This window comes from Hylobates moloch, unplaced genomic scaffold (assembly GCF_009828535.3).
Source record: "Hylobates moloch isolate HMO894 unplaced genomic scaffold, HMol_V3 SCAFFOLD_1137, whole genome shotgun sequence".
Taxonomy (NCBI): Eukaryota; Metazoa; Chordata; class Mammalia; order Primates; family Hylobatidae; genus Hylobates; species Hylobates moloch.
The window spans coordinates 1-13418 of NW_026653412.1; the positions used below are offsets into that span (position 1 = coordinate 1).

At 44.7% G+C, this 13418-nt stretch overlaps 1 protein-coding gene and 1 long non-coding RNA gene across 4 annotated transcripts; both read right to left on the reverse strand.

The window, feature by feature from the left end:
- Positions 1–6: 6 nt before the first annotated feature.
- On the reverse strand, positions 7–7120 carry LOC131382684 (neuroblastoma breakpoint family member 3-like; the record flags this gene model as incomplete). Its single annotated transcript, XM_058435130.1, has 4 exons — positions 6998–7120; positions 2730–2799; positions 1869–1898; positions 7–202 (listed from the first exon to the last, which is right to left on the reverse strand). Coding segments are annotated over exons 1-4 (335 nt in total), but the record flags the coding sequence as incomplete, so codon positions are not given.
- Positions 7121–7175: 55 nt separating this feature from the next.
- LOC131382683 (uncharacterized) lies at positions 7176–12845 on the reverse strand. Of its 3 annotated transcripts, XR_009212268.1 has the most exons (5): positions 11829–12845; positions 11277–11395; positions 9873–9942; positions 7518–7612; positions 7176–7269 (listed from the first exon to the last, which is right to left on the reverse strand). It is a non-coding gene; the product is annotated as an uncharacterized LOC131382683 (long non-coding RNA). The 3 variants fall into 3 exon arrangements; XR_009212269.1 differs by lacking the exon at positions 9873–9942; XR_009212267.1 differs by lacking the exons at positions 7518–7612; positions 9873–9942.
- Between the last annotated feature and the right edge of the window lie 573 nt (positions 12846–13418).

Genomic DNA, 13418 nt, shown 5'->3' on the forward strand with positions numbered 1-13418 from the left:
TTCTGCCCGTTGGCCAGGAAGTAGGCCACTTGAGTTACAAGAAATTTTTGTTGCAGGTTTCTGAACTCCTGTTTGTTCTCTACCAGCTGGGGGTGCGATTTCTTGTTGATTTCTAGATTGTTCATCTCTGCCTTTTCACTGGACCAAGGGCCGGCAGATACCACCATGCTGACGTTTGTGGCAGAAGAGGTGGGGCCAGGGACTGGGGAGAAGACACCCAAACACATGATGGGTTAAAAACTGGTGAAATCAAATAGGCTTAATTAGGACTGAGGGATATACAGTAACTGAAATTCTTAACTTACTGTTGAGAAAAAAGTGATCAGTCCCCACAGCACTTTAGGATCCTTAACGACAAAAACAATGTTCACGGTGCCTGAGCTCAGAGCTGAAGGCACTGCCAATAGCTCAGTCTCCGACAAGAGTGAGCAAGGGTGTGGCCAGTGTGCCAGGTAACGGTCTGCAGTTGCTACAACACAATTAGAACGTGGGGGTGTCATGGAATCTTAGGAGCCCTCACTCCAACTGCCAAGGCTTTGCTGAAACACAGGCACCCTGGTCTCGCCTGAGGGTCACCACCAATTGGGATCATTCCTTCAAAATTCACTCTCAGTATTCGTGTACCCTTGTGACAATGCCACAGACCCATCTCTTTCCCAATACATCTAAGCACATTCCTCACTGTTTATCGCTTGTCTGTGCAACATCATGAAGGCAGAAACAGTTTCCCAACAGGTTATATTTTCTTAATGGTAGTCATGATGTCACCCCACCTGCTCCGAGTTAAAACAGATCTTAAGGCTTTTCCACAAGTGTAAGATATCAAACTTTTAGCCTGCCCTGATTTCCTCTGGGTCTTCTGCAGTTTTGTCTGCATCCACTAGACAGTGAATGAATAATTCATTTGTGAAAGATGTTGTCTTTCCTGTCTCAGTCTTCTTCTTGCTGCTTCCCATTGTTATGTTGATTTCTTTTTTCTTACTGGGGCACCATCTTGGCTTTTCATTACACTCTAGACCAGTTTGACATCCCTATGTCCAGAGCTCTTCCTCTATGTGGGTTGATTTTTTTTAATGTCACTGAGCACTACATTTTATACTTGTCACTTATGGATGTCATTCTAGTGTCGCAAGAGCTCTTTTCAAGTTATCAAGTGATCAAAATCATTTCTATAGAGATCTCCTGAAAACATGTGTGACCATCTATCTTGGGAAGTTTCATAAACCTCATGCTATTTTGTTGTTTCCATTTTGTTTTCCCATATACTGAAAAGAACAGGGCCATGAGCAGTTCTTATGGAATATGGTTTGATATCTGTTTTGTTAAGTTGGACTAACACCATTGATTTTTGGTTTCACTCCACTAACAGAACATGGCAAGATCAAGGTTATGGTCACGGTTGGTTGGTGATCCTCAGTGTTGCAGTAGAAGGTGAGTTTGAGATGACAGGAATGAGTAGGAAAGAGTGATCCTCTGAACCACCTCCTTGCTTTCTCAGCTTTCATCCCCACCTAGGTTTTGTGAGCCTGGAACTTGGGAGACTGTTCTGTGGCCCAGGTCTCCTAAGATTTGCTGCTGGACTTGCCCGAGTTGAGGGTGCAGTGAGTGTGATCCTGGGCTGCCCAGCATTCATGTGGAAGTGTAGGAAGGAGGACTGGGTCAATCCCATTTCAAAGCGTGTCTCTCTGCAGCCCACACTGTCCTCCAATGACACTGTGAGGATACTGCTTTAAGACGTATCAATGGCTTCAAGTAATGTATCTTCTGGCATCTGGGAGACCTGACATTCTGTGTCATAATGAAAATCTGTCATGTTTCTTTATTTTAAAAATGATAAAACTGCAGGTTCACAGTGTTACATGGCTTACTTGAGGTCACACGGGGATGAGTTTTCAGCACTGCCAATAAAAGCAATCACAGTAATTATTCAGTAATTATTCATAGGATCCATATAATTCAGTAAATATTCACATAATTATTTACTAGTTGTTCATTGACCAATTCGTACAAGGCATTTTGCTCAAAACTGTGCTCATATTTGGACATTGTACCTTCATCATAATCCTGTGGTAATGCTATTATCCATAAGTAACAGGTAAGAAACCTGAAGAAGAGGGATAGCATCATGTATTTGGACATATTTCCATTTTTTTTTTTTGGTTTTTGTGATGCTGGAAGAATGAGCAGAGTGAGTCACAGAGTATACATTCCTGTAGTATTTTCCAGGACAGAGGTGTGACCTCCCCTACTGGGACCAAAATTCCCGAGTGTCTGCAACCTTGCTTTACCAGTATGGGAAATAACCTCTACCACCTGGAATTCCCCTAGAACTCTGGAATATACAAGAGAAGTATGAGACTTGGGTCTTCCCTTGGCTGTGTTTAATTCACTCTTCTATGGAATACCAATGATTCTCACTAAGACTTTGGCCTTTTCATAACCACAATGTGCATTTTATGGAGAAGATTTTACACTTTGCTCTGTTTAGAAAGAATCAATATGAGCAATGGTTTAGGTTTTATGCCCTGGACTTAATATTTTTCTGATTCCTGTTTTGACATTAAACTCTCATGTAAATAGAAAAATACTTATTATTTCTCATAAGGCCAAGTTTGTTATTAGTTTGAGTTTTTGAAGATGAAACACAAACTTTTGATTTTATCTTTGTCTGTCCCCATCAGCACCACTAGTTGTCTCTCAGTATAACCTGGACTTGCCCCTGCACTTACCCTCGTCCTGCTGAACCATCTCCATGCACTGTCCAATTCCATCAGTGATTCGGGCTCCTCCCAAGGCTCCCTGAAAAGGGCACAGAGATCAGGACATTAGGCACATTCCAGACACAAAAGCAACCCATACTGTAGAGTGGGCAGCTGTGTTTCCACTTCCCTAATATTCCAGTGATGTCCTAAAACTGAAAGGAACACTTTCCCTTTTTAGGGGTCTGTTCTTCATGTCTCAGTGCCTCTGATCTAGTGAACACAACTGTCCTGAAAGTGAAAGAACTTGCTAAATTTCTAGTTTCTTGTTAGGTGGCTAAAATAGATTTATAAGACTTCCTTACTTACCTATGCCTGCTGAAGTCTGAATTCTTAGCAGTACGATTCTTTTTCTTGTAAGGTGAGCAGCTTAGGAAAGATTGGCCATCTTGCTGTGCAAAAAGAGGTAAACTTAATTTCTACTCAAAGCATGCTTGAATCTGAAATTAGGGCTTCCACTCTTCCGAAGTTGGAGTGTCACTGTGTCAGGCATGTGTCCCGAAGGGCTCGTGTCTCTGCTATACTCAAAGTTTAAATGGAGCCCAGCAAGCCAGATCTCCTTTACTTCTAGGTTCCCTCAACCGTTTCTCCTCTGCTTGAGAGACTGCGTTGAAAATATTCTTGTTCTGCTGTTGCGTTTTGGCTTTGGAATGATGTGGTGCAGCTCAATGGGTCCTACCCCCAAGGTGATCAAAGTAAGAAACAGTTGGGAAAGTCAGTGCAAATCCAAGTTCATTGTCCTCCTTGCAGGGATTCTGATTCAGAGGGCTCAGGTGGGGCCTGGAATGTGTTTGTTAACATGACTCAGATGTGCAGTCCATTTGGGGACCCACTGATAGCACTGACCTTACAGTTTATGGGATGATTCTGTTTTGCTGAAGAAACTGAGGCACAGAGAGTCTGTAACTTGCCCACGTTCCCCTTGCTGTAAGTCCTGCAGCCAGATCTCAGGTGGACCAGCCTCTTCCCATCTCCTTCCCACATTTTCCAATTCAGCTGGGTCAGTTCTTTCCAAGTATGTGTTTCTCTCTCCTATACCTCATTTCTGAAAAAAGGAAAACTTCTGGAATTTAACTTCTTTCACCTAACACATTTCCTCACAACATGCAGCCAGCAACATATTTTGGCCACTTACTATTAAAGTGAGATGCTTTTTTTTTTTTTGAGTCAGGGTCTTATTCTGTCACCCAGGCTGGAGTGCATTGGTGATTATAGATCACTGCAACCTTGAACTTCTGGCCTCAAGCGATCCTCCTGCCTCAGCTTTCCAAGTAGTTGGAACTCTAGGCACACATCACCATTTCAGGCTAATTTTTTATTTTTCATAGAGACAAGGTCTTGCTATGTTGCTCAGGCTGGTTTTGAACTTCTAGCCTCAAGCGATCCTCCCACCTAGGCCTCCAAAAATGCTGGGATTACAGGAGTTAGCCACTGAACCTGGCCCTGAAATGCTTATTTATTTATTTATTCATTTTTAATGAAAATACAGGACATGGAGATGTACAAAGATACCTTGCTTTATTACTGTTGGTATTATTATTATTTCTACAGTACAATTTATATATCACAAAATTCACCATTTTTAAGCATATATTTCAGTGTCTTTTAACATATTCCAAAACTGTTGCAACCATCACCACTACCTAATTCCAAAATATTTTCATAATGCCAAAAAGCACGCCTGTACCTATGGGCAGTCACTCTCCAATTCCCCCCTTCTTGCGCTCTCTGACAACCACTAATCTACTTTCTCTATCTATTGATGTACTTGTTCTGGGCACTTCCTCTATATGGAATAACAAAGCGTGGTATTTTCTATCTGCTTCTTAGAATATTGTTCTCAAGTTTCATCCTTTTTAGCCTGCATCAGTACTTCAACTTTTTCTGGCCAAATAATATTCCACTATATGGTTATACCACATTTTGTTTATTCATCAACTGATGGTGGCTTAAGATGTTTCCACTTTTTAACTATTATGAATAATGCTGTGGAGGAGAGGACGTATGAAATGGTGAAGCACAGGGAATTTTCAGCAGTGAAACTATTTCGCATGATGCTGTATTGGGGATTTAGGACATTATGTAATTGCCAAAACCCATAATCTGTGAAACTCAAAGAATGAACTCTAATGTAAACTGTGGACTTTAGTTGATAATGACGTATCAACAGTGGTTCATCAATTGTAACGAATGGACCACACTAATACAACATACTAATAGGAGAAATTGTGTGCTGGAGGACAGGGGAGCCTAGGAGAACTCTCTGTACTATCCACTCAAGTTTTCCGTAAACCTAGAACTGTCCTAAAACAAAAAAAAGGCTATTAATTTGTTTTAATTAGGATGCAGCAGCCCCATATCAAGGTTTTGGTGGCATCCTGTTATTGTGTGGTTAGTACTTGGCATTGAAGTGCACCAACCTGGAGTCAGAGCAGTTGGAGATTTCAAGGCCTGTGCCATTTGCCTCTAACCCTGGCGTGCCCCCGGAATACAGATAGCAGATCGGTTAAGGAGAAGCAGCCTCAGCAATCTAGACAGTGCAGGTTTCTGGTAAGGACAGGTAAAAACCATCTAGGTGGGCAGAACTTGGTGAAGACTAGAAACCACTGAGACTCAGCAGCTGCCCCAGTGGCACCAACAAATCAAAGGAGGGGGCTAGGAAGAGCTAAGGGCTACTGGATGAGCTCTCTGCCTGCAAGACAGAAGCAGATCCAGAGATTTTGGTAAATAATGTAGGTTTCAGTACAGTGTGATCTCTTCAAAAAACTAGAGAGAACAAAAAGGAAAGAAAAAGAGCATGAGAGAGAAAGAAAAAGAAAAGAAGAAAGGAAGAAAGGAAAGAAGGGAGGGAGGGAAGGAGAAAGAAAGGAAGGGAGAGAGGGTGGGTGGGAGGGAGAGAGGGTGGGTGGGAGGCAGGGAATGAATAAAGAGAGACAGAGAGCTGGAGGGAAGGAAGGAAGGAAAGAAGGAAGGAAGGAAGGAAGGAAGGAAGGAAGGAAGGAAGGAAGGAAATGAACAAATTTACATGAAGATGAGAACAGTGGGGAAACTTACACCACCAATATTTTCCATGAACAGGAACATGCTAACTAGTTATCAGAGAAAGATGCGCTACTGTAAAACCATACACTGTTTCCATGGGGTACAACCCCTTCCTCCTCCTCTGAAATTCACACATTCTGTCTCTGGCCCACTGTTGCCAGAGACACTGAGTCTTGTTTTTGGATAAGTTCTGGTGCTCACAAGAATGAGATGAGACAGTGCAGCCCAGAACACCAGGACACGAACTTCCCTGTTGCTCCTTGTCCACTCCAGAAGCTACCTGGCTGCAGCTGGGGGCCTCAGCCCCTAGGTCTGATGTCATCCATTTGCCTTTCTCACTGGACTTCTCTCCTTGCACTGGCTCCCACTCCCCCAAGACCTGTGGGTGACCACATGCGAAGAACACAAACAGGCCATGCCCCTTTCTTTCTCCCCCTCTCAATGCCTGTAGTGGTGGGTTCCGTGGGGTAGTGACCTGAGATTTACTCACTGTGGGGCCTCTAGCCCAGGGCAGGGCCTGGTACCTAATAGTCACCCCATGAATGCGCAGTGAAAGACGGCGTCCACCACAAGGTCCTGGGAAACCAAGAATTCCACTGTGGCCCATAAATCCTAAGTCCTACAGGATTCTGGAATGGGAGATGGGAAAGGCCTTCAAAAGTGGCCACTTTTAACCCATTATACTGGCAACTGAGCCATGTTTCCCCATCCTGGACATATCCAGAGGGCACTGCCTAAAACCAGACACATCTCCCCACCCAGGACAGTGTAAGGGCCTTCGCCTGGGGGACGCAGGTGGACAGGGAGGGGGTGAGCCACAAAAGCTGAAGAGCAGAAAGCAGGTGAAAGGGGACAGTAGGGTGGAAACAGAGAGAAATGGGGGCAGAGAACGGGGGGTGAGAGGGGAAGAGCGAGGAGAGGGATACAGATCTAGCCAGTAAGGAAAAGTCCTGGAGAGAACACTGTCCTCTCCTGAAGTAAAATCACTTCCACCTGACCACGGCACTGCAGGTCATGGGCGGCACACGCTGTGGGTATTTGTTCATTCATTTAGCAAATATGTATTTAATATCTGTTTCATGCCAGGCAAGGCCCTGCGATGTTTAGAAACCTTGGCATCCTCCCTTAACATCTGAGTCATAATAGAAAGAGGACTATCTGACCCCACCGAGCTGGCAATGCCTCGGGATTTTTACCTGTTGGATCTGGCAGCTCTTGATGTAGGCCCACACCATGTGAGGCTGCTCTTGGGGCACCGAATGGGGAAGTTTCTACATCAGGGCCTTGGAGAGTCCACTGGAAGCCCTGGACGGTGAGAGTCGGTGGCATCCCCAGCGTGGAGGCCAAGAACACACAGCACTGAAGCTCCAGACACCCTCAGGAGGACGGCAAGGGACAACTGGCTGGTGAGAGCCTGGGTCACCAGGAACCTTCGCCTGGGTCTAAACAGGATTTGCCTTCAGATTGCCTGTGAGATAAAAGAGAGAAATCAAGGTTAACATTGAGATTTGGGGCTTCGGCAACTTGAAGGATGGAGCTGCCATTTACGGAGACTGGGAAGACCCAGGGAAGAGCAGGTTGAAAGGTGGTGGGGAACTAGAGGTGGCTGGGTTTCTGTCATATGTAATCAACAGTCCTGACCAGCCTGGGCAACATAGAAAGACCCTGTCTTGGAAAATAAAAAATGAAAAATAAGCTGAGCATGGTGACACATACTTATAGTCTCAGCTACTTGGGAGGATGAGGCAGGAGGATTCCTTGAGCCTTCAGTTAGAGGTTAGTGAGCTATGATGGCACCACTGTACTCCAGCCTGGGGGGAAAAAATAGAGTCCTGACTAAATACTACAGAAGCCAGGGAAGTTTTCACAAAGTAAGTAATATTTGAGGCAGATCTTAGAGAACAAGAATTCCATTATTTCTGTTAGGGAATTAAGAGAGTGTGGGTGTCGTTAGTTAATTCTTACTGAACTATCTTTGGAATCCCATCTACTGGTCTAGCTGGTCTATCTGTACACGTATATTCTATATGTTGTCTCACTGAGCTTTCACTAGGTTATGCTACAGTAACAAAAGCCCCAAAATCTCAGCAGCTACACATACAAAGGATTATTTTTCATTGACATTTCCTTTCATGGCAGGTTGACTGTGACTCTACTCTATACAAGCTATTTTATTTGTTAGATGGTGAAAACTGTGATACTCAGAGATTGTTGAATATGGTCTTAGTATGTTCATTCATTCGTTCATTCAAGAAATATTTATTCAATATCTGTTTCATGCCAGGCAAGGTCAAGTACTGAGAATATAGTGGTGAATAAAAGAGACAAAATCTCTAATTGCCAGGAGCTTATATTGAAAATCAGATTAAACACATACAAACTAATCATAACAACAATGAATACTATATTCATAAATAATAGCTGTAAGAGATTTTAGTGAATCTTTTAAATTAGAAAAATAGAAAAATTATTAAAACTAAAATGGGCAGGTGTGATGGCTCATGCCTATGATCCCAACACTTTGGGATGCCAAGGTTGGGAGGGTCATTTCAGCCTAGGAGTTTGAAACCGGTCCGGGCACTATAGGAAAACCCTGTCTACAAAAAGTAGAAAATTAGCCAGGCATAGTGGTGCATGCCTGTAGACCCAGCTACTAAGGAGGCTGAGGTGGGGGGACTGCTTGAGCCTGAGAGGTCAAGGCTGCGGAGAGCCATGATCATACCACTGCACTCCAGCCTGGGCAATAGAGCGAGACACTGTCTCAAGAAAAAAAAATTATTTGATGTAGTCCTAAAACTATTATGTAGAATACTATTGTTTACATCACATCACGTGAGCCCTTTAAATGGCTTAACACTTATTTAGATATGATCCATAAAGTTTTCCTGGTAATTAACTATACCTAAGAACAATTAAGTATAAAACAGTTACTGCCTTGACAGGAAGATTGTAAAAATTTTAAAAAGACAAATAAATAAAAGAGTCAAAACTGTAGCTCTGTGAGGCTCAAATAACAACTAATTCAAGTCACAGTGAACATCTAGCAATCATTCTGAACACCATATAATTCACTTAATACATTTTGCCTGAATGCCCAACACATCTGAATTACCAACACCCATATGTAGCCAAGAAACTGGCAATCATTTATAAATTATCGCCTATGACTCTAACTGCTCTACACACTTATTTTTTAAATTTTATTCGTTTATTTATTATTTTTATTTTTTGTAGAGACGGGATCTCACTATGTTACCCAGGTTGGTCCAGAAACAGAAACAGAACCACACTAATTTCATAAATCAGATGACCATACAGTCATTCGATTTATGAAAAACAGTGCCACACGGTGCAGAAGGAAAAGGATGGTCTTTTCAATAAATGGTGCTGGATTAAGCAGACACATCCGTGTAGTAAAAAGTGAATCATAGCCAGGTGGGGCGGCTCACATCTGTAATTCCAGCACTCCAGGAGGCTGAAGTGGGCAGATTACTTGAGCCCAAGAGTTCGAGACCAACCTGGGAAACATGTTGAATCCCCATCTCTAAAAAAAATACGAAAATTAGCCAGGCATGGTGGCACATGCCTATAGTCGCAGCTACTCAGGTGGCTGAGGTGGGAGGATCACTTGAGCCAGGAGATGGAGGTTGAGTGAGCTGAGATCCTGCCACCACATTCTAGCCTGGGCAATACAGTGAGGCCCTGTCTGAAAAAAAAAAGCGAAAACTAAAATAAAATTGTTATAAGGTTAACACAGAAAAATGTGTTCATACTCTTAGGTTAGGCATTGATTTCTTAAATAGGACACAAACAGCAGTACCCATAAAGGAAAAGATTGATAAAGTATAATTTCATTAAAATTAACAATCTCAGGCTGGGTGTAGTGGCTCATGCCTGTAATCCCAACCCTTTGGGAGGCCGAGGGAGGTGTATCACTTGAGCCTAGGAATTCCAGACCAGCCTATGCAATGTGGCAAAACCCCATCTCTACTAAAAATACAGAAAACAGCCGAGTGTGGTGGTACTCCCCTGTAGGTCCCAGCTACTTGGGGGCTGAGGCAGGGGGATCACCTGAACCTTGTGAGCTGCGGTGAGCTAAGACTGTGCCACTGTACTCCAGCCTGGGGAACGGAGTGAGATCCTGTCTCAAAAAGAAAAAAAAAAGTTAGAGGATCTCCAGTCATGAAAAAACACCATAAAAGAGTGAAAACGCAAGCTACAGATTGAAAAAAGGGAAATGCAATACATATAAATCCTAGAAAGGAGGCATATCCAGAATAAAGTATTACAAATCAACAGGAAAACAAGCATATCAATGAAAACTGGATAAAAAGATTTAACAGGCACGTCACAAAAGAGGACATATAAATAGCAATAAAAGATAATATCAATGAAACCACACTGATATATTACTGCATCCCTATTAGAATGGCAAAATAATTTTTAACCGACAGGCATTAGCGAGGATGTGGGGTAACCAGCATATCCCTGCTAAATGGTACAACTACTTTGGGAAAATGTTCAACAATATGTAATACTAAAGTTTTATCATTCATATACCTCTAAAACCAACAATGCCACTCCTACAAATATACCCCAGTCTAGTAATGTTCTATTTCTTGATCTGTGGTGGTTCACTTGGTCAAAATTCATTACTCTTTTTTTTTTTTTTTTTTTGAGACAGGGTCTCACTCTGCCATCCAGGTCGGAGTGCACTGCCATGATCACAGCTCACTGCAATCTCAACCTCTCGGGCTCTGGCGATCCTCCCAACTCAGCCTACCGGGCAGCTGGGACTACAGGCACACACCACCACACACAGCTAACTTTTGTATTTTTAGTAGAGAAAGGTTTTTGCCACATTGCCGAGGCTGGTCTGGAAATCCTGGGCTCAAGTGATCTACCCACCTTGGCGTCCCAAAGTGCCGGGATTATAGGTGTGATCTACTGCGCCAGGGGCCACCTGCACATTTAAAATTGTGAACTTCTTCTCTATACTTCAGTAACTTTTCCAAGATTTCTTTGACGCAAAGTTCTCAGAAATCTTAAAGCTAGCATTTCAGAATAGAAAAAAATAGCTTCTGGTTCACTAGTGAAATTTTACTAACAAAATTTAAAAACAAAAAGAAAGCTACTAACACACATCAGCTCCGAACAGATTGAACACTATCAGCAGATCTTTTCTTTAACTTCGTGAATTACTGGGATTCATTCTTTTGGCAAAGAAAGGATGAACAACACTGTAACCCAAAGAAAAGGTACCACTGCCAGGAAAGACTTCCTTTCGAAAGCAGCTCTAGCAGCAAAAGATAGGAGGAAAGCAAGGAAACCAGGCCAAACGTCTTGGTTAACTTTTCGATGAAAGGACGCCAAATGAGATGATCTAAGAAGCCAGCCAGCCAGCCAGCCAGACAGACACAGGGAAATCACAGCAACTCCTCCGAGCCCAAACAGCAACCCCACAATCCAACCTACCCGAAATCCTGCGGTTCATTTGAGGATTGCCCCGCTAGTCAGGAGGTGATTCAGTGCTGGCTACAAACGCTCCTCATGTGCATCCTGGACCTGGCACACCTGGCTTGCCCATCACCAGCCTGGAGACACCGCCAGGAGCAGAAGCCCGGAGGCCAGTAAACACCCCAACTTTGCAAGTCAGGGGCGCGAGCGCTCTGGCCTCTCAGGTCCGCAGAGGGAACCTATTTCCGGCCTCGAGGGTGGGGTGCGGGGTCAGTGTCCTCTACAGGATATAGGAGGACGTGCCCCCGAAGCTGCTCCGTCCCTCCACCCCCTGGGATGCCACAGAACACCCGCCAGCGAGTTTCTTCCCCAGCGCCCACGAGAGGTGGGCTGCGGGCGGCAGCGGCAGGCGAAGAATCCAGCGCAGGGAACTCAGGCCCCGGCGGTGCACCAGCCCCCACACCCCCACCCGCGCTCGCGCAACAAAACTTGCACGGCCGCGCCTCGACCCAGCTGTGCGCCCGCGGGTCCCGGATTCACCGCCCGCCCAGCCTGGCGCAGCGCCCTCACCTCAGAAACGCTGGGTGGACTTCGCGGTAACTTCCCATCCAGACGGCAGCCGGCAGCCGCGCCGGCGCGCCTCGGCCCAGCTCCTGGCGCCGCGGGTCGCCGGTCCCGCGTTCCCGAAAGCACCGCGCTCGCTCAGAAGCTCTGGCAGCCTCGCGACCCTCACTTACCCCTCCCAGTACCGCCGCTGTCTCAACCGCCACCCAGCCCCTCGACTGCGCCTGCGGCCCACTGGCTCCTCAGGGTCCTGATTGGCGCGTCAGGAGTACCCAAGGCGCAGGCGCGGCGGGGCCTTAAAGGGACCCGGCCGCCTCTATTGCACAATGGGTTCGAGCAGGTTAGGGGCCCTGCGGGCCGAGAAAAGCAGTAACCGAGGGGATGCACCGAGTGCAGCGGGGACAGGGAATCCCTCTCTACCCTCCGCCTCTCCTTCAAAGCACCAGCCCTCGACCCTCCAAATCGCTGATTTCCCCGACCACTTGAACCGCCCCTACCAGGTTAAAAAGGCAGGGGACACCCCCCCTTGGGGGCCGGAGCGTCCCCGCGTGCCCAGCCAGATTTTATTTTTCTCTGAAAAGATGGTACATTTACATGGCTCAAAATTCAAATAAGGCCAGGCTTGAGCCCTGGAATTCGAGACCAGCATGGACAAAAAAGAGAGAACCCCGTCTCTATTAAAACAAAAAAAATCAAATAGTACAGAAAATTGTAAAGTTAAAATAGGCATCTCTTCCATTCCTGTATCCCGGTCTCACCCTGTAGGCAATCTGTGGGATGCTGTTGCCTATGAATCCTTCCAGGGATATTTTATGTACGTTTTCGCTTTTTTTTTTTTTTTTTTTTTTGAGATAGAGTCTTGCTCTTGTTGCCCAGGATGGAGTGCAATGGCATGATCTTGGCTTACTGCAACCTCCACCTCCCAAGTTCAAGCTATTGTCCTGCCTCAGCCTCCCAAATAGCTGGGATTACAGGTGCCCGCCATCATGCCTGGCTAATTTTTGTGTTTTTAGTAGAGACGGGGTTTCACTGTCGCCCGGGCTGGAGTGCATGGAGAGCAGTTGTTCCCGCATAGTGATTACATGGTTTTTATATCATTCCATTTTCTTTCCTTTGTTGGCTTATTAGCTGTAACTCTTTCTTTCTTCTGGCCTACCGCTCCCCGACTTCTTTTCCTGCTTTTGCTTTTTCAGTGAGGGCTTCAGGGTTTCCAGAATACACCTCTATCAGTGCCATCTAGTGACATTATACCTCCCCTTCTGGCCGTTATGCTAGTGTGGTCATGTAATTTGATTTTAGACATGTTATAAACCCCAGAATTCATTATTATTGCTTTTGTTTAATCGGTCAAATTGTTTTAAAAGATTTAAATGATAAGAACATAGATATTTAACTGTGTACATACCGATTTCCAGTAGTCTCCATTTCTTTGTGTAGATCCAGATTTCTGTCTGGTATCCTTACCTTTAGGCCTCGAGGACTCCTTTTGCATTTCTTGTAGTGTAGGTTGCTAAATTCTTTCATTTTTTGTATGTCTTTAAATGTCCTTATTTCAGTCACATTCTTGAAAGATTTTTCACTTTGACATCGAATTCT